The sequence below is a fragment of the Coregonus clupeaformis genome, chromosome 1 (genome assembly GCF_020615455.1).
Source record: "Coregonus clupeaformis isolate EN_2021a chromosome 1, ASM2061545v1, whole genome shotgun sequence".
NCBI lineage: Eukaryota > Metazoa > Chordata > Actinopteri > Salmoniformes > Salmonidae > Coregonus > Coregonus clupeaformis.
In genome coordinates this window covers 91,802,661-91,823,321 of record NC_059192.1, presented here as the reverse complement: position 1 = coordinate 91,823,321, position 20,661 = coordinate 91,802,661, and the positions used below count along the sequence as shown (strand labels likewise).

At 39.4% G+C, this 20,661-nt stretch overlaps 1 protein-coding gene across 7 annotated transcripts; it reads right to left on the bottom strand.

Annotated features, from left to right (window-relative positions):
- Positions 1–2,103: 2,103 nt before the first annotated feature.
- On the bottom strand, positions 2,104–19,630 carry znf280d (zinc finger protein 280D). 7 transcript variants are annotated; one of them, XM_045223389.1, is made up of 22 exons: positions 19,326–19,630; positions 18,463–18,508; positions 17,572–17,869; positions 16,091–16,263; positions 15,663–15,883; positions 15,374–15,473; positions 14,913–15,161; positions 14,694–14,759; positions 14,473–14,582; positions 12,826–13,025; positions 11,281–11,438; positions 10,620–10,720; positions 10,277–10,423; positions 9,476–9,610; positions 9,061–9,287; positions 7,773–7,913; positions 7,018–7,080; positions 6,698–6,816; positions 6,561–6,594; positions 5,699–5,741; positions 3,958–4,004; positions 2,104–3,837 (listed from the first exon to the last, which is right to left on the bottom strand). In XM_045223389.1, the coding sequence occupies exons 3-22, from the start codon at positions 17,859–17,861 to the stop codon at positions 3,783–3,785; spliced, it is 2,679 nt and encodes an 892-aa protein (XP_045079324.1). In that variant the 5' UTR covers positions 17,862–17,869; positions 18,463–18,508; positions 19,326–19,630; the 3' UTR covers positions 2,104–3,782. The 7 variants fall into 7 exon arrangements, with proteins under 7 accessions (XP_045079324.1, XP_045079336.1, XP_045079349.1 ...); XM_045223401.1 differs by lacking the exons at positions 17,572–17,869; positions 18,463–18,508 and having other exon boundaries at positions 19,326–19,629; XM_045223414.1 differs by lacking the exons at positions 17,572–17,869; positions 18,463–18,508 and having other exon boundaries at positions 19,381–19,629.
- Positions 19,631–20,661: the final 1,031 nt, after the last annotated feature.

Sequence of the window (20,661 nt, the reverse complement as noted above, 5' to 3'; positions counted from 1 at the left end):
AACGGAATGGAGCTAAGCACAGGCAAAATCCTAGAGAAACCCTGCTCCAATCTGCTTTCCACCAGACACTGGGAGATTAATTCACCTTTCAGCAGGACAATAATCTAAAACACAAAGTCAGATTTACACTGGAGTTGCTTACCAAGAAGACAGTGAATGTTCCTGAGTGGCCGAGTTACAGTTTTGACTTAAATCTACTTGAAAATCTAATGGCAAGACCTGAAATTGGTTGTCTAGCAATGATCAACAACCAATTTGACAGAGCTTGAAGAATTTAGAAAATAATAAATGGGCAAATGTTGCACAATCCAGGTGTGGAAAGCTCTTAGAGACTTACCCAGAAAGGCTCACAGCTGTACTCACTGCCAAATGTGCTTCTACAAAGTATTGACTCAGGGGTGTGATTACTCATGTAAATGAGATATTTCTCTATTTCATTTAATAAATATGCAAAAAAATCTAAAAACATGTTTTCACTTTGTCATTATTAAGTATTGTGTGTAGATGGGTGAGAAAAAAAAGTATTTAATCAATTTTGAATTCAGGCTGTAAAACAACCAAATGTGGAATAAGTCAAGGGGATATACTTTCTGAAGGTATATTGGACCATCTCCTTGAAGCCTGAAAAATGATGGGGCCATGATATCACTTGATTTCAGGTGATCCAAAGGCAAAAAAAATTTTTTGATCCTTTTCACAATGATGCAGGGACCATAATAAACAAACACAAACTCTCAGAAGCCTGTCATTTTCTTTTAATCTTGCCTTTACAGCAGGGGTATTCAATTCTTACTCTATGAGGAACAGAGCCTGCTGGTTTTCTGTTCTACCTGATAATTAATTGCACCCACCTGGTGTCCCAGGTCTAAATCAGTCCCTGATTAGAGGGGAACAATGAAAAAATGCAGTGGAACTGGCTTCGACCTCCAGATTTGACTTTGAAGGTTTTACAGGATTTGCATATGCATAGAAGTCAAATGGGAGACACAATCTTTGAGTTTAACTTTCCAAAGTCTCATGCTCCTTGGTTGAAACTGTCACACACTGTCAGCCATAGTTGACAGCCATTCTATGAAGCTTGTTCCCATTGAGCATCATTAGCTGACATTTGGAACACTTGCAAACAAATACAGATAGAAATGACTGGGGGTGGGGGCTGTGCATACGTGAGGTGTTCTCACTTCACAAGGTGGCAATGCTCCTCAAGGTGCCCTGAAATTTCTTGACAGAAGTGTGCCTCCCTCTGTGACCTCATCTGTAAATCTTCAAACGACTTAGCCTGAGGTGACAACTGAGTATTGTATTTAGGCCTACTGTGCCCCGCTAGTAAAGGAGATGCTGAAAAAAATATATATGACAGAATTTGGTCTCTGCTCTCATTGTTTTGTTTCTTTTGTTTTAATTTTCCTCTCAAGAATGTGAATAAAGATTTTGAACAGTGACATGCAGTCTGGAGGATCCCACAAAGGAAACAATGGATAAATCTAGGTTTTAGTTTACTATTAATGTAGTAGTGTACCCTTTTTGCACTGTCATGTCCTCTATTACTGGTACAGTACAATCTATTGATCACAAGACAAACTATCAAGCAATTCTGGTGAATTGATGTTACACACAGTATATAATAAACAGAATCATTAGATAGACATGATTACTTCCCTGTTCTTGTCTATTTTAAGGATGCAAGAAAACAGTCTAGCTTTACTGCTTGGGCTAATTCTGTATGTATTATCTGCACATGCTTGCCAAGAGCGACACATTTGCTGTCACCTGTCAAAAAAATTCAATCCATCTCTAGCTTGTTTATGCATCAACTGATGTCACCATTCTCCCTCAAGCTTTTTGGATTCTCAAGCTCCCCATCAGATGAAAATGCACTAAACTAACACAAGATGGCACAATGATCACATTCATTGCAAAGGTAAAGACATTTCAGTGCCAAGCAACACTCCTATCAAGATGCTTGTAATCTATGACAACTATTTGTGAGGTAAGTGGGTAATCAATGAAAGATGGGCAGTGATGAGCCTACACACAGCTGATCACCTCTCTCAACCATAATGAACATGGATAGTCAGTTCTTAATCAAGTCTCAATAGCAGATTTCATGCTGTATTACCAAAGTTTATTTACATGTTAGCACAACTGCAATGGAAACACTGAGGGGATTCGATTACCTGGCCCAGTTGCCCCCGGTGGGAGGAGTTTGCGCCGGGTGAAAATGATTGCATTCATTTTTGAGCCAGGTGCCCCACTCTGGCTGACGGCAAAGTCGGCTCGAAACAAAAGTGACGTAGGTTAAGCAAGTGGAGTAATGAGTAGGATTCTGGTTTCAAATGAAAAGGTGATTGCTTTTGATCAAAACGCTTTTATCTGCCTTCCCAATGAAAACTAGTTTGAAAATTCAAACATTTTATGGCAACGTGTTTCTGGAGGATGCACCATGCTGCCCTGTTGACAACATGACCGAGTGGCGCAGACTACTGTTCGATTTGAGAAGGGCGCTCCGCCATCACTGCTTTTGCCCGTTCACGTGACGGGCCATAGCCCGGTGCACCGCGGTTCATTTGAATCAAACTCCCTCAATGATTCAAGTCCATTGGCTTGCTATCAAACTACAGACACATACAGATTATCAAAGAGAAAGTGATGGATTATAGTATATTAAAAATACACAAAAGCACCTATGAAATGTCAATGGATGTAGAGGAGGTATCCAAAATAAACATAAAGGCCTATATCTACTAGTGGAAGGATAGTCAAGAAGATATTTCAAGGATTTTTCACACTTGAGTACAGGTTCATAGATCAAGGAAAGCATAAACATTCAGATTTTGTATATATTTTTTCTTACAAACTACAGAAAGTCAAATTATTCACATTGTGTACTATTTTCACTTTCATTGAAAGCTTACAACCAAATTGGAAGTTTGACAGAAGTAAAATCTTGCACTGATGTTAGAAAAAAATGATACATGTTTTTCCAATTGCCAAATCTAATAAACACATAACACATCTCATCTTTATCTCAATCTGGTCAAGGACAGTAAACTTTAAGAAAATGGGGAAGAGAAATACATTTCAATAGTATGCAGTATTCTTAAAAATAAATCCGGTACACTTTTCTCCTCTACTCCGAGGCTGCCGATTCCTTCAGTGTTTCAGGACTGGAGGGAATGTCGTTGTCGTCTGCCCTCTGATGCGGACCTTCAGCTGGACTTTGAGAGGACGAGGAGATGTCCTTTGCTGCCACGATATATTTCACCTCTTGGTCTACAACCTTTAAGGGGATGGTCTCCAGGGAAACGCGGACCTGCTCACTGTCGTCACAGCTCACAGATTCCGGTTTGCTTAATGACTCATGCAAACGCGCTGCCTCCCCATCTAACTCACAGGCCACAGAACTAGAGGGGGACCTGGTCACTGACTGCAAAGACCGCTCCTCCCTCAGCTCCCCCTCGACTGAGCTTTCCATGGGGCCTGACTGCAAAGACCGCTCCTCTCTCCACTCCCCTTCGACTGAGCTTCCTAAGGTTGTTTCTCTATCCATGGGCCCTGACTGCAAAGACTGGTCTTCCTCGACTGAACTTTCCATGGGTGTTTCTAGCTCTGTAGCCTGTGTGACTCCCTGGCTCTGATCCACTGTAGATATCTGTGGAAGCTCTTGCACTTCTGCCTCTCCTAGCTGGTTAACGGCTGCATCATCGTTGTCTAGTCGAATAACGTCACCTCTTCCTGACTCTTGGGTCTGAACATGCATTACCTCTGGCCCATCCTCCCTTTCAGCAACTGAGGGTGATACACAAGACATCGGAGGTCTCCTCCAATCTAGGAACGCTGTGAATTAAAAGGGAGAAGAAGAAGAAAAAAACGTACCAAATCAAATCTAAATCGACTCCATCCAAGAGGGAAAACATATTTTTAGGTTCTATTTTGTATGGAACATCCATTAATTACCTGTGGAATTGGTCAAAAGCTCCACTCACAGTGGCAGTTTCAACATTCTATGTAAAAAAAGAGTAATAAAAAAAAGGTGCTGAGTTGAGCAAACAGTTCAAAATCAAACATACAGTGCCTTCGGAAAGTATTCAGACCCCTTGACCTTTTCCACATTTTGTTACGTTATAGCCTTATTCTAAAATTGATTAAATAGTTTTTTCCCCCCCTCAATGTACACACAATACCCCATAATGACAAAGCAAAAACAGGTTTATAAAATGTTGCACACACACACATTTATAAAAAAACAGGAAATATCACATTTACATAAGTATCCAGACCCTTTACTCAGTACTTTGTTGAAGCACCTTTGGCAGCGATTACAGCTTTGAGTCTTCTTGCGTATGACGCTACAAGCATGTCACACCTGTATTTGGAGAGTTTCTCCCATTCTTCTCTGCAGATCCTCAAGCTCTGTCAAGTTGGATGGGGAGCGTCGCTGCATAGCTATTTTCAGGTCTATCCAGAGATGTTCAATCGGTTCAAGTCCGGGCTCTGGCTGGGCCATTCAGAGACTTGTCCCGAAGCCACTCCTCTGTTGTCTTGGCTGTGTGCTTAGGGTGGTTGTCCTGTTGGAAGGTGTATGTTCGCCCCAGTCTGAGGTCCTTTAGTGCTCTGGAGCAGGTTTTCATCAAGGATCTCTCTGTACATTTGCTCCGTTCATCTTTTCCTCAATCCTGACTAGTCTCCCAGTCCCTGCCGCTGATAAACATTCCCACAGCATGATGATGCCACCACGCTTCACCGTAGGGATGGTGCCATGTTTCCTCCAGATGTGATGCTTGGCATTCAGGCCAAAGGAGTTCAATCTTGGTTTCATCAGACCAGAGAAAGTGTGTTTCTCATGGTCTGAGAGTCTTTTGGCAAACTCCAACCGGGCTGTCATGTGCCTTTACTGAGGAGTGGCTTCCGTCTGGCCACTCTACCATAAAGGCCTGATTAGTGGAGTGCTGCAGAGATGGTTGTCCTTCTGGAAGGTTCTCCCATCTCCACAGAGGAACTCTTGAGCTCTGTCAGTGACCATTCGGGTTCTTGGTCCCCTCCCTGACCAAGGCCCTTCTCCCCCGATTGCTCAGTTTGGCTGGGCGGCCAGCTCTAGGAAGAGTCTGGTTGGTTCCAAACATCTTCCATTTAAGAATAATGGAGGCCACTGTGTTCTTAGGGACCTTCAATGCTGCAGAAATGTTTTGGTACCCTTCCCCAGATCTGTGCCTTGACACAATCCTGTCTTGGAGCTCTACGGACAATTCCTTCGACCTCATGGCTTAGTTTTTGCTCTGACATGCACTGTCAACTGTGGGACCTTATATAGACAGGTGTGTGCCTTTCCAAATCATGTCCAATCAACTGAAATTGACCACAGGTGGACTCCAATCAAGTTGTAGAAACATCTCAAGGATGATCAATGGAAACAGGATGCACCTGAGCTCAATTTCAAGTCTCATCGCAAAAGATCTGAATACTTATGTAAATAAGGTATCCGTTTTTATTTTTAATACATTTGCTAACATTTCTAAAAACCTGTTTTCGTTTTGTCATTATAGGGTATTGTGTGTATTGTGTGACATTTGAATTCAATCAATTTTAGAATAAGGCTGTAACGTAACAAAATGTGGAAAAAGTCAAGGGGTCTGAATACTTTCCCGAAGGCACTGTATGTCGTGTTTTCCTCAGGTACAATCAGGCTAGAGTAGTATACCTGGATATCAGTGAACATCACAGCAGACATCCCTTGCTTATTTCTGAAAGAACAGAACAGAAGACCGAAAATCACGACAAATCCATCAAACGTAGAGCCCTTTTAATAAAACCATTAATACAACTACTTGTTGACATGGCATGTAGACAAATTCTCCAATAGCATTAGAATATGGTAAAGAAACTTAATTTAACATTCATTTTCAGAGCATAATTAAGGCTGGCTTATCAGCACAGCATTAGTATCCAAATAGTATATTTTTGTTTAAACAAAGTTATATTAAATCATGAAGCAAAAGGACCAATGTCCTTGTCCAGACAATCATTCTTCAAACAGAACAGACATTTAGCACAAATATCAATTAGCATTGAATTGTGCATATTAAAATCTCAGGAGGAACAACATTTATGAAATGATTACATATGAACTTGGGATCTCATGTGTATTATTAGTGTGTTTGGCTTCTCAAAGGAATACAACAAATTAAGACATGAGGTATTCTTGCAAAAGAGATTCTACAATGACCCTTCATTTCAGCAACTTCCCAATGACTCAAAACGACCTTTACTTTTGGCACACATTAATTAAGCAATGTTCTCTGGTATTAAGGCCAAAGCTTCCATTTGCATTTGCCAAGGTCTTTAAAAAAATCCACTTAATATGCATCCCAATTAGCTTAATGTAAAAAGTATATGGTAAAGATTTCTCTAAATAATGGATGCTTCCAAACACCTCATAGGTCAGGGAGTTGGAAGTCTCACAAGTACTTTATCAAATTCTGAGATTCTCATTACAGCACTATGAGACATGTTACTTTTAGGATGTTCTCGTTATCTGCTGCATTGGGAGGGTAGCTACTCACCCTCTAATGCCATCATCTACAGCACCACCTTCTCCTGCAAGAGAAGAAAAACGTGACATGCAGACAGGTTTTATTATTATATAAACAAAATGCGGCGCCCAAGCATCTGGTTGTGAAGAATGCGATAAACCTCATACCTTTCTCTAGTATGACCTTACAGACGTGGTGTGGTCTGTCAATCAAATGCTTGCTCATGAGGTCAGTTCCATGCGCATCCGCCAGGAAGTCACAGTTCAGACAGACAAGGGTTAGATTCCTGCAAGACCGTAGGTTAAATTTGATTCAGAATTAACCTAATGGAATAGAATACACTTGCATGGTCCTTAATTATGATCCATGTTTGGTGAAAATGCAACACTACATAATACATAAGTAATTACCAAAAACTACAGTGCAGAACAATGGCAACATTAAATACTTGATTTGAGACCATATTTGTTTAGTTAGGGACACCTACCTTAGGACAACTGGGATTTTCCTCATTTTCCGGAATCGCTCTTTTGAGATGGCACTATGGAACCTGACAAATATATTTTTTAATACATTTAATATGAACAATAAAACATCTTCCCTGAGCCGACTAGGTGGAACATCTGCCGATGTGCTCGAGCAAGGCACGTACCCCTAATTGCTCCTTTAAGTCGCTCTGGATAAGACCGTCTGCTAAATGACTAAATTGTAAAAATGTGCATATACACTGTGTACAAAACATTAGGAACACCTGCTCTTTCCATGACAGACTGACCAGGTGAATCCAGGTGAAAGCTATGATCCCTTATTGATGTCACTTGTTAAATCCACTTCAAACAGTGTAGATGAAGGGGAGGAGACAGGTTAAAGAAGGATTTTTAAGCCTAGACAATTCAGACATGGATTGTGTATGTGTGCCATTCAGAGGGTGAACGGGCAAGACAAAAGATTTAAGTGCCTTTGAACGGGGTATGGTAGTAGGTGCCAGGCGCACCAGTTTGAGTGTGTCAAGAACTGCATGCTGCTGGGTTTTTCACGCTCAGTTTCCCGTGTGTATCAAGAATAGTCCACCACCCAAAGGACATCCAGCCAACTTCACACAACTGTGGGAAGCATTGGAGTCCCTGTGGATCGTTTTGACACCTTGTAGGGGTGTTCCTAAAGTTTTGTACACAGTGTGTGTGTGTGTATATATATATATATATATATATGTTATGAATCTGATACTCAAGGAGCTTTTACCTTATCATATGGTTTCCAAATGATGTTTTGCAACTTGTCCGATACTTGCATGCACCACAAATTGCAACCATAGGATAGTGACTATAGAAGTCATCAATCTCTGAGTAGCACTCAATGCAGGTGTGTCGTCTTTCGCCAATACTAAAAAGGTAGAGAAAACTAAATTAGAGCATCATTACATCCTTTATATTTAAAGTACTATTACTTCCGAGGTGCATTATTAAACATACAAGTTACTTGATTGGTGTAATCTATTGATAACCAGGGCCCAGATTCACAAACCACTTTACGGAAAAACTTCAGAAGCTTCTTAAGAAGAAAATTATATTTTCTATCTTAAGATTTAATGATTTTCTTACAAATCTCAAATAACTCTTAGAAATCTTCTGAAGATTTGTTGCTAGGCAACCGTTTTAGCTAGCTATCAGATGAAGTTTGTGAGTGAATTAAACATGTTCAATTGCATTAATTAGGGTTTAGCTATCTTGGAATTAAGAACATTTCCAATAACTTTATTTTCAAGAATCACATTAAAACTTTTTCTTAAGGAGAAACATAAGAAATAGCGCAAGAACATTGCCAAGAACCTTCATGAGGAATAGCAACTTTGCTTAACTTTCTTAAGTCTATAGTTAAGGAAAAAATGTCAGTTAAGCAGACATTTCTTCTTAAGAAGGTTTTGTGAATCTGGGCCCAGGGCTCTGAAGTGCGACTATTTTGGTCGCATATGCTCCTAAATATTTTGCTGTGCGACCTGACATTTTATTTTGGGAGCACTGTGCGACTATGAAAACAAATCTCCCAGATAATAATTGTTGTAATGATTAGGCTTCGCTGTACCATTGTTTTCGAGTGCCCTAAACATAAAAGCGAGCACAGATTCATTACTGTCATGGTTACACCATCACTACAGCGAAAACGTATTGTTTCTAGCACAAACTGGTAAAAATATATGACCCATATTACCTGCGCAATATCCTATTGCGAATTGGTTATACATTTATGAACCATTTCACAGGCTGTTCCAAAACCACTCGCAGGCATTTGTTTACATGTTGTTCAGTCATGTAACCTCATTATCTCCTAACTTTAAGTTGAGATCACCAGTGCTACCAATGAAACATTTGAATTTAGAGCCCTGTTCATAACCAACCATGGGGAAAAACATATATATAAAAAACAATAATTTAACAAATCAGCCCTGACCATAGTTTAGTTCCTGTAATATGTAGAAATATGTAGTTTGCATCATGTGGAAACAAACAAATTGACTGAGTGATGGACCGACCTGAGACTCTGCAACACATGGTTGTTCTTCTGCTGCTTGAGGAGCTTCTTGCTCACTGTGGCCTTGCCTTTCCCCCCACTGCTGCCCTGTGTGGCAGATGTACTGCTCTGAGCTTTTACATTGGCTGCCTTTTTGCCTGAGACCTCTGGTATGACACTGACACTGGATTTGTCAGCAGCACGGGCGGAACTGGGTGATGGCCCGGTCAGAGAGGCCCGGATAGTCACCTGAAATATGTATTTAAAAAACAGATCATAAACGTACGATTCTCTGAATTCATGCCGTTATTTAACATTTGTATTAGAACTTGCTTTTAAATGGAGGGTTTATTGCAGTTGCTTTTGATTTTCTATATTGTAGATAATTGGCACAGAGGTATTGAGATGTAGGCCTAGACTAAATAAGAAGAGCAAACCTTGGTTCCAGGAGGAAGGCCCTCCAGAGCTTTGGGTTTTTGGAAAGTCTTATGGTGCTGAGTCTTGTGATCCACTCTCTCCTTGTAGGTGAGGAAATTCAGCCTGCATTTCCCACAACGATTTATTCCTTTTTTCTGCCGAATTGACAAAACGAGTACAATAGAAAAGCACGAGTCAAGACAACAAGAGACTGCATATAGATAAATAATAGGTTCAGCTATCCTTAGTAAAAGGTATGATTTCAGGACAAGGGGTCATTTCTGTGTTTTGTTGGTTGGCACAGCTAACGGGGTCATTGAGTCCTTTTCTATTCTTACACCATTGGCTGGCTTGGTATTGGACTAACATTTCTGTTGGCTTTGTTCTATGGCTACATACAGTGATTTGTGCAGTTGATCTGGTTAGTTTTTGCCAGAGAGCGCCCGGTAGGCAGGTGAAAGGAAGCAGACATTACTGTAAGACAGTTATGTATTACAGCAAGGTGTTCAGCAGACAACCAAATCAATCCAACCTCAGAATGAAAGCCAGTAGGGCAACTCACAAGCGTGTTCAATTTTTTGCTGAATTGAAATCAGCCAGCTAGCTTTAAAACTCAAACTCAGAGAAAACTATTTGCAGCATTCACTGCTTTATTAAGAGGTTGAACCATCAGGAAAATGACATGAAAATACAATGTGTGCCAGGTCAGTCAGAACATGAGCCCAATCAATCAAAAATGACCCAATCAACATAATTATGGATCATGGATTGTTGCACATATTTAACAATAGAAACGTTTCCAATATAATTCCGCCTCTTACCTGATGCTTCATATAGTGCTGCATGTAGACATGACCACTTTTAAGAACTTTAAGGCAGAAAGGACAAAGGAGATCCTTTGTGTTTTCATGCACCGTACGGAAGTGTGTGTCCACATCGGTAAAGAATGAAGACCTGTAGTTGCAGACCTGCAAGGAGACAATTCAAGTATTAGTGTGAATAATAAAAGTAAGGGTCAGGAGTACAACTCAAATCTCTTCAATAACTTGAATTAAATGTTGCAATTCCTGATTGTAGTGCCAGGGCATCTCTACTATCAACTTTGAATAACTTTTCTTTGTGAAACAGACTAATATAAAAACATGATCGATAAACAAAATGTACCTGGCAGACATAGGGCATCTCCCCAGGCTTGTGATTATCCTTCATGTGTTCCAGGAGCACTTGCTCAGACTCAAAGGCTAATTCACATATCTTGCAATTGGCTACAAAACAAACAAGAACAAATTACTAAAATGGGCCCAACTTGTTAAAGACAGGTTGATTATACACTACCGGTCAAAAGTTTTAAAACACCTACTCATTCAAGGGTTTTCTTTATTTTTACTATTTTCTATATTGTAGAATAATAGTGAAGACATCAAAACTATGAAATGACACATATGGAATCATGTAGTAAACAAAAAAGTGTTAAACAAATCAAAGTACACGTTATATTTGAGATTCTTCAAATAGCCACCCTTTGCCTTGATGACAGCTTTGCACACTCTTGGCATTTGTTTACCACGTTTTTGGTTCCTACATGATTCCATGTGTGGTATTTCATACTTTTGATGTCTTCACTATTATTCTACAATGTAGAAAATAGTAAAAATAAAGAAAAACCCTTGAATGAGTAGGTGTTCTAAAACGTTTTAACTGGTAGTGTAGTTATATATACACGTAAAGTTATGTACAATAATGTTTGATCGCTTGAGACAGTGTTCAATACGTTAAGGTGGAACATTGAAGTTTCATGTTGGTTGCTATTGACTGGTATGCCTACTTGAAGATTCGACCATGCTGTGGGCGCTCTCGACGTGGCACTGCAGCTGGAACGGGGTTGAGTACTGCCGGTAGCAGTGTTGGCAGGTAGTGTGGCTTTCCCAGCTCTCACTGTTCTGCTTCTCCAGCTCCAGGTGGTGCTTCATGTGGTTCATGAACCTACAAGAGTCACCGCAAAGTGCAAGATAAGACATCAATAGCAATGTAGCATCAGAAACCACAAATGCCAAAGCAACGAAAATAGGTGTGAGCTTTGCCGTTTATCTTTTCAATTTCTTTTGCCTTTTTTTGTTGGTAAACTGTGATGTTATTTTTAAACAACCTATTAAAAACAAGAGAAAAATGTGTAACTACAATCCAGTCCACCAAAGCACATTTCATTAAAAATGTTATGTTCATGTAAAAAAACTAATTAGCTTTTTAGTCAAACGTTTCTGTAAATAATTAAAGAAATATATGCATACATGCATAAATAACTAACTACTACCCTACTTCAGCTTTAACCCCCATTTGGAAAAACGAACTTAATGTATTGAGCCAAATTACAGTGAAGCCGTATTCAATAACACTTCAACAGATCGTGGCCTATGTGCAACACCAAACCTGCGCTTCGGATCCCAATGGTTTAAAAAATGATACATTAGCAACCACTTCTTGCACCTCGCTTCCTAAGCATGCATAATGGCCATTATAATACCGCCAATTCCACACAACTTTTTGTTTTGCTTAATGATGTGGTGCTCCACGGCTGCAGCAGCCGCACTACCTCTACATGCAACCGCTGGCCCTGACAAGGCAGGCAAGGCCCATTTTTCAGCCAGCAGTCTGTTACCTCAGCTCCCCTAATAGGGATTTTTATGCAGACAAACTATGACCTCTGCTGCCAGACTGGGTCCAGTACAAACGCGTCTGCCCATTAAAAGAAGCTTACAGAGGCTTTTCTTCCAACGTTCTGAAGCAAAGTTATTTAATCAAAGGAGCAGTTCTTACACCATCCAAACTAGCAGCCATTATTCATCTCTGGCCCCAAGTGGGAATATGGGTTGATAACGTCATCCATCTGGGGAGAAAAAACTGTGATGAGGGCTGAAACATGTTGGATTGCCTCTTCACATCGAAGTTAATCACTCTCCATGGGCAGAGGGCTCATTTAACACTTGTTCATGAACACCATTTCCACTTGGGGTGACGTATTGACGAAAGGCTGGTTGATGTATCCATCCATTACCAATAACATTGAGCCGTTCATATAAATATAGAAGATATGTCCACCAATCTGCTTATTGGTGGCAGTAATTGTGTTGTGTGTGCATTATGTAAACACGTGAAATGCAAAATGTATTGTTTTCATTATGCCACTGGACAAATAGGATATAGATGAGTTCTTTAGATTAGAAAATGACCTTCTGTTTAAACTAACACATTTTGTGCAGTACACACTTGACACCCTTTTTCACCACAAATAATAGTATTATTCAGGAATACAGTGGCTTATAGAAAACAACAAAAGCAGAGCTGCATAGCAAGCAAAGCCTGCTGTAGTTACCTGACGTTGTTCTTGAGTACTTTCAAACAGCTCTGGCACTTATAGGTAAATGGGGTCTTCTGCTGCTGCGATTTCGGTTTGTCTCCCTCAAATCTACCATAGTAGAAGTCTGTGACAAGCATGATGCGCTTGCTTGCAAAAAGGTAAGTAGACTTCGGGGTTGAGGGGAAGACACACTCCAACAGGTGAGGACAACATTTCTGGAATTAAAGTAATTTAAATTAAAATAGGCTGACAAATTACAACCTGCAGAGTTGATATTGTAGTGCATAAAGTGCCTCTATATTAGGCTCTGGTTCATACATGCACTAATAGCAAGGCTCAACATTAACGCTTGTCCTCTTGTCCGGGACAATTAACACAAATATTTGGACAAGAAGAATATAGATGTAAGTTGTCCTAATGGACAAGTAAAATTTTTTTTTTACAAAATAACTAAAAATATCAAACAATTACTCCCATCAGAATTGGATCTGAGAAGCCAACACTGAAATAATATTTAAATCTATTATTCATGTTCATAAATAAAGTGATATGCATATTGGCAACAGCCTCATGTCCAAACTGTTGCTGACATGAGTGAGGCGGCAGAAAATGTAGCCAAACTTCAATGAGAATTTTAATTACATAAATAGGCTAAACGCCAGTCATGTTTGACAAATATAATGAAGGATAATTAACATTAACGTCTAAAGGAATGATTCTGTCGACATACTCAAGGCACGCTTCGTTCAGATCAAACGGTCACAAGACCGGAGAGTGAAGGACAGTGCCTGTTGCACACCGCACATCACCCACCTTGAATCTGAGCGAAGGCGGTCAACATTTTGAAACTATTTAATAATAAACTTAATTGTTTAAAACCTGGAAGTTTCATGTCCAGGTTTTAAACAGTTAAGCATGTCTTACCATGTTTCAAAGTAGTCTAGCCTAAGCAAAATATGACCATAGAAAAGGGAATTATTTTATGAACACTTAAATTGCCATTGAAACAAGCAATTTTCTCATGTTCTATTGGTTTTCAAAACTCAACAATAATTTAACTGTCCAACAGCCAAAGGCATAATACTAGTCATATTAGTAAACCATGCCAGTTTATACATCTTTAGATCTCAGAACTGTCCCAGAGTCTGTTTTGAACCGTATACATGTTTTATCGTCCCAGGGACGACGGGACGCCCTTTAATATATAAAGACAAAAAGTATTTGGTTGTATTTGTAATGTTGCAATATTTTATAGGCTACCAAGGGTGGCCAACTATCCTCCAGGAGAGCCTTAAAGGGGCAGTGTTGTATTTTGAGACAGGCATGAATATGCAAAGAAGCCAATAGGCAGAGTGTAGCCTAGCTACATTTTAATCTGATTTCTTAAAATTGTTTTAAAAATATATATATATATATTTTGCAAAGTGGTTCCTTGCATCATACAATGGTGTAAAAATGGTGTTAGCCTTTTTTTTTGGACAAGTGACTTGAGCTTTTGGACAAGTAAAAAAATATAAACAATAATCTGTCCTACTTGTCCGAAGGACAAATGGCAAAAAAAAAGTAACGTCAAGCCCTGAATAGTAACGTTATAGAATATTTATGTAAAACAATTGGCACAGCTAAAGGCATTAATTTTTTGAATGACTGAAGTAAACTCACCCCCATGTGATCTTTCATGACAACTTGTTGGTAGAAATCAAATTTACACTTTGGACATTTTTTACAAAAACGTGCCCCATTTTCTAATATCTCCTGGGCGTGGGGAGATCCTGCAAAAACGGAAGAAAAAAACTAAATTTCAGCTTTAAAAATAACAAAGTAACAGTGCTAATGAATCTAGCTAATAACACAACATGCAACTGATGTAAGGAAACCCCTACCTATATCATTCTTTGCTTTTTTAGCTGTGCTGTTTTGGTCTTGAGGTAAACCTCGTTTGCCATAGTCTGTTAGAGGGGAGAAAATAGATTCATACTTATTATCACAAGTCACATGCAATCTTCAGATCATGAGGCCACACAGACGGCCAGGAGTTTTCCTGACCACGTGACCTGGCCAGGAATATCTCTGGGCCAAACAAGTAAGATATTTTGGCTTACCCCAGCTGTTGCCTTTGGCTTGAATAACTGGGGACACAATCTGGAGGTTGGTAGAATTTGAGCGGTTGGGCTGGGAAGACAATGCAGCGGGGCCCTGCACATTGGACAAGGTCACTACGTTGTTGTGTATCATGTGCACTTGAGGCCTGTGGATAACCCCAGGTAAAGGCTTCCCTGGAGTCACCTGCTGTAGAATGTGCTGCTGGCCTGCTGCTGGAGTCATCTGCTGCAGAATGTGCTGCTGGCCTGCTGAAAAAAACACACATCACAAATATGAAACATGGAAAACAGCAGTATGTGTGCGCTGTAGCTGTATAGGGAATCCATACGTTTACTTGAGAGCATAGATTCACTAAATGAATTTCCAATTATATGTCTGCTCTGAAATATAAAAATGTGTCTTATGTTTCGGTTTGTTGCTTGCCTGGTATCAAGTTACGACGTAATATTTCTATTTTTACCTGGAACCACAGTGAAAGATGTCCCAGGGGGATACTGTTTCCCAAGGGAAGCGAGGAAAGCTGAGTTGGCCGATAACTGTGGTGAGGTCATAATGTAACCCTAAGAAAAAAGGCAAACAGTTTTTTCTTAAAACATCGCTCCAACACCATTACAGCCAAAAGTTACATCGCTATAACTAAACAGATGCTCTGGATAAGAGTGTCTGCTAAATGACTAAAATGTAATGTGTGTTCTTTGCAATGTATAGCAAAGAGAAATAAGGGATATAGCTAAAGCAAAACAATATACCTGGTTGTTGATAATGATGGGCTGTGGAGGTACTGCTGTTAAGGTTCGAGGTGCATTGTTCAACCCTTTCCCAGGAATTATGATGTTTTGGGGAACTGGACCCCTAACGTTAGTGAGATGAGCTTGGGGGGAGTGTTGTGTCATTGTCATCCTAGGGGCTGCTGGTCTTCCAACTCCACCACTCTGAACTGGGGTGGTCTTGACATTTCTTTGGTTGTTCGCTTCAAAGACAGGACATGTACATAAACAAGAGTGGTTAATTATCAAAGCAATAAAATATATATTGATAACCATATTTACCAACTTTGTAGAGCAACTAAGGTGAAAGCCTCCAATGGAAGAATATCTTGTGTATGCAAACTATCCAAACGAGAGAAAACAGCCAACAGTCTGGGAGACGTAATATTAACCAAGAGAAGAAAACATACTTGATCTGGTGTTAATGGTGCCCTTTGAAGTACTAAGCTCCCCAACAAATATAGGTTCATCGTCGTCGTCATCATGATTACCGTCGTCCAACAAATTAACTTCTGGTGTCTGTCTCTGCCATGGCTCCAGCTCCTCTTCCTCACATTCCATAAAAAGCTCGGACATCGTGAAGCTGAAAAATGGATGAGAGGTACGTTAATGTTCGCTAGAAACAAACCTATTGCTAACGTTAACTAGACAAAATAAGTTATCCCGCAGCTAACTGAAAAACGTAGCTAACGTTAGCTACCATGTTTTGCATACCTGGCTAACTAGCTAACGTTAGTAGGAAAAGCTCGGAAATTGGAAACGTTGCTTCCTCATCACCGTGCGCCCACGCGACTATTTGGGTCATTCTACAGATTCGGTGCCTTTTGTGATTGAGGATGAAACAATGAACATTAAAATCTTAAGCTTTTTTTTATTTGATGTGACAAAGTAATGTGTGTACTTGATAGAAAATACCTTTTCCCATCTCAATGTAGAGTATTAAGTTATTCTGTATTATTTTCTCAAACAAGTCCCAATTTAATTCAACCCCGTCACAGTCATTTTGTTATTCAACTATTCATTTTTCCAATAAGCTTGAGATCAGCTTCTGGCATAATCTCACAGTTTAGATGTCCCTTGTAAATAATGGCATATTGTAATTAAAGAGAAAATCAAGAAAAACTGACCAGCACCATCCTTTCCAGTTTACGATGAAGAAATGTCTAATCTAACTCCACATTTTCGCAAGAAATGTGCAAGAATGCTGCGTAATTCCTGACAAAATTGAAATAGCCTTATTTACCCTGATTTAATACACACAATAAAAACACTATTGATGTTATATTTTGTGTATTTAATACAAAAATAATCTCGTAACAGGGATGAATGCACCGCAACAGGGTTGAAAATCATGTAACAGGGTTGAGTGAAAAGCATCACGTGTCATATGTTTTATCTTTTGAGATCACTAACATGTTGCCATTTTTTAAACATTTTAAACATTTTTAAACCTACTGTCAACATAGCTTTTAAAATCTAAAGAATCTAGATGAAAGCTAGACAGAGTAAAACACATTAATGAACTAATAACAGTAACAACATTTCATTGATTTCATAAAAATATCCATCTGATAATGGCAGGAGTCTGTTTGAACATTGAGCAAACATCTTAACATTGATAACCTATATAGGTCACATGTTGCCATTTTTTAACATTTTAAACTACTGTCAACATAGCTTTTAAAGTTTAAACAATCAAGATGAAATCTAGACAGATTAAAACACATTAATAAACTAACAACAGTTACAACATTTCATTGATTTCATAGAAATATCCAATATTACAATGTGAATATGTCTAAGCAGTTTTGAAGAAATAGTGTACAAAGTTACCAGAAATCATATTTGTTTTGTATTCTCTCTCTCTCTCTCACACAATCTTTTTCCTAACCTTGTGGGCTCATGTGACATCACCACGTCTCTATCAGGACTTTGTGGAGGGGTGGCAATAGTATTAACAGCCATTTCCCTTTGCTTTTGCCGCTCCTTCGCTTTTCTCCATCCCTTTCTCCTCATCTTTTGACCTCTCTTATGTAGATCTCCTATTCCTTTCTTCTTTCCTGCTAAAACATCTTTTGTCCATCTCATGCGTTCACTCCTGAGGTACTTTTCCCTTCGTTCTGGATCAGCATTTCTTCTTGCCCTGTACTCTCTTTGCCTTTCTGCTGCTGTTTTTGCCATTGTTGAATCTGAAATTGTAGGTCAAGGTCAAGTCAATGACCAGTTTACTCTCCAAAACTAATTACTGTATCCTTTTAATCACTATGTAGTAAAATGAACGTGAACTTGCAGATAATACTCCTAAATATGTCAATGTATATAGGAGAGAGAACAAATTAATTGTCACTTTTTTAAAGTTATTATTTTTTAAAAATCCTCGTACTTTTAGTTGATACTGTAAAACCGTAAACAACAAACATTCAACAAGAAAATATGATTGGTATTAAGCAATATACATTAAATATTGCTAAGATTTAACAGCTATTCAACCCTGTAACAGCCATTCAACCCCGTAACATTGAAAAATGTGATGGGGTTGAATGTGACAGGGTTGAAGATTTTGTGCTAATCTGTTGCTAATTCGGGATGCTAGCAGCTAGCAGTGTGCCACATGGCCTTATTCAACAAAAGACATTGTTATACTTCATAGCTATAAAAACAATTCTTGGTAAAATCTTAACTATGAATTCTCCCCCCAACAGAGTTGAATACCTGAGATTGACAAAGCCCATATGTGCTTAAAAAACATGAAATATTTATAAAAAGTGAGAGAGCAGCTTACCACTTGTCACACCAGGCTTCTCTGAAGACTTGTATGATGTCACTTCCTCATAAATTATGTCCACAGGATCAAACCATTATTTAATTGTGAGTGGGGGTATTGTTGCGTTACGGGGTTGAAAGAAATACAAGGACAGGGGTAAAAGCCTGAATTTCTCAGAAAATAAAATGTCTTATGCTGAGAAAATTGATTATGCATAATAAGGGGGCATATACAATTAATTTAACAAAAAAAAGCATTATTATTTAACACTGTGTACTCAAAATGAGTCACGCCATTTGCATGATGGTCAATAGGGACAGGCGAAATTCTTAATACTCCTAAGAAAAGCAAACATATAAGTATTGAAATTCATCTCTGTTTAAAATCATATTCTCTACTCCATATTAAAAACATGTAAAACTTTGAAATGTTGTAATTTAAGTGTAGTTTGATAAATGTTCTGACAAGTTATAACACTAGTACATCTTGGGACACTGACAATACTGAAATGTCACCGAATCTGTAGAATGACCCATAGTTAATGGACCTCTTGCTTATATCCCGTCGAAAAACCATAGCTAGCTATATCAAAAGGCTGGAAATGCAATGCAGAACACCACATAGTTAGCTAGCTATACTAACGTTATCTACAAAACGTCCAGTTGCCATTTATTTTAGCTCACTACAGTAGCTAGCTAACTCTGCTAGCCAGCCATTACAGTGTGAACAACCAATCATGGCGTCTGGCGCGACAACACAACATCGATCTCTTTGTTCCAACTTCATTTTCCCTGATGCAGTAGTACTAAGGGATGTTTGAATGCTATTCAACAATACCAACATTCAAAGTATACCAGTGGTCAAGTTCAGAGTCCACTTACCTTTTAATCTAACGTTTAACTGGGTGATTAGTCCTTAGTACAAAATTAAAGATACCTTCTATGGAGCGCCTGTGAATATCGTGGTGGCTGATGGGAAATTTGGGGTTTGCTGAGAGGAAGGTTACGACAACCACAAAATAAAAATTAGCTACATCGTGAAAACAACAATTAGTTAGTTACAGTGTGGTTATGTTTATCACATTTTAATAAGGTCAATAGTAGAAATAGGCAGGCTTTATGACTTTGTGGAAGTGGTAACTAGTGACGAACTGAGGAAGAGGCGAAGCGAAAGGGTTTACTCCGCCCAAAATCGTCTTCTTCTTCTCTGGTATAATGGCGGTCCGCAAACAAACACCGCCCAAAATCTGTCCACGTTTTAAGCAGATCGGCTTAATTCTTCTTCTTGAAATGTGCATTGGCGGATCACAACCAAGTGAAAGGTGCATACACCGCCACCTACTGTACTGGAGTGTGAGGCCATCTATTTATCTTATCTAGCCCTGTGTTTCCGCCTACCAACTAACCCTACACCCATTAAAACTTTACCACTTTTACACTACTTTTGGTCACATTTTTGGTCAGTTGTGAACTCGGTCGACAACTACCTAACAAAGCCTGTGAAAGCACTGTAGCACTTAGTCCCGACGTTCCTATGCTGTCCCTTTGTCAACTAAGTCACATATATTTGTATTGACGAAAACCTATACGTCCTCTGTCTGTCGCGAATATTGAATTAAAATGTTATTTCACTTACTCTACCTGTTGTCCACTGATTTTGTCCTTTTGTGGGTAGAAATTTGAGACAAAATATCCACAGGAAAGTATTATTAAACTGACGTCAAGAACACAGTGGCCTTCATCATTCTTAAATGGAAGAAGATTGGAACCACCAAGGCTCTTCCCAGAGCTGGCCGCTCTAGAGCAATCGGGGAAGAAGGGCCTTGGTCAGGGAGGTGACCAAGAACCCGATGGTCACTCTGACAGAGCTCTAGAGTTCCTCTGTGGAGATGGGACAAACTTCCAGAAGGACGACCATCTCTGCAGCACTCCACCAATCAGGCCTTTATGGTACCTAAAGGAACCTAAAGACTCTCAGACAGGGGCGGTGTGTTCATTAGGGCGATATGGGCGACGCACTGCCAAACGGGAAAAGGAAGGGATTTTTTTTCTAATCAATTATATCACGGCAACAGTAGTTATCAGTGTTCTAATCTAGACGTCTGATCTGCCACTAAATGTCCAATCAGGCTAAAGTCGTGCTTCAAATGGCCCCGCCCCTTTTGGGGCGATTTCAGTCAGGTTGAAAATCGCCCCAGAAGTCTCTCATAGACTCTCA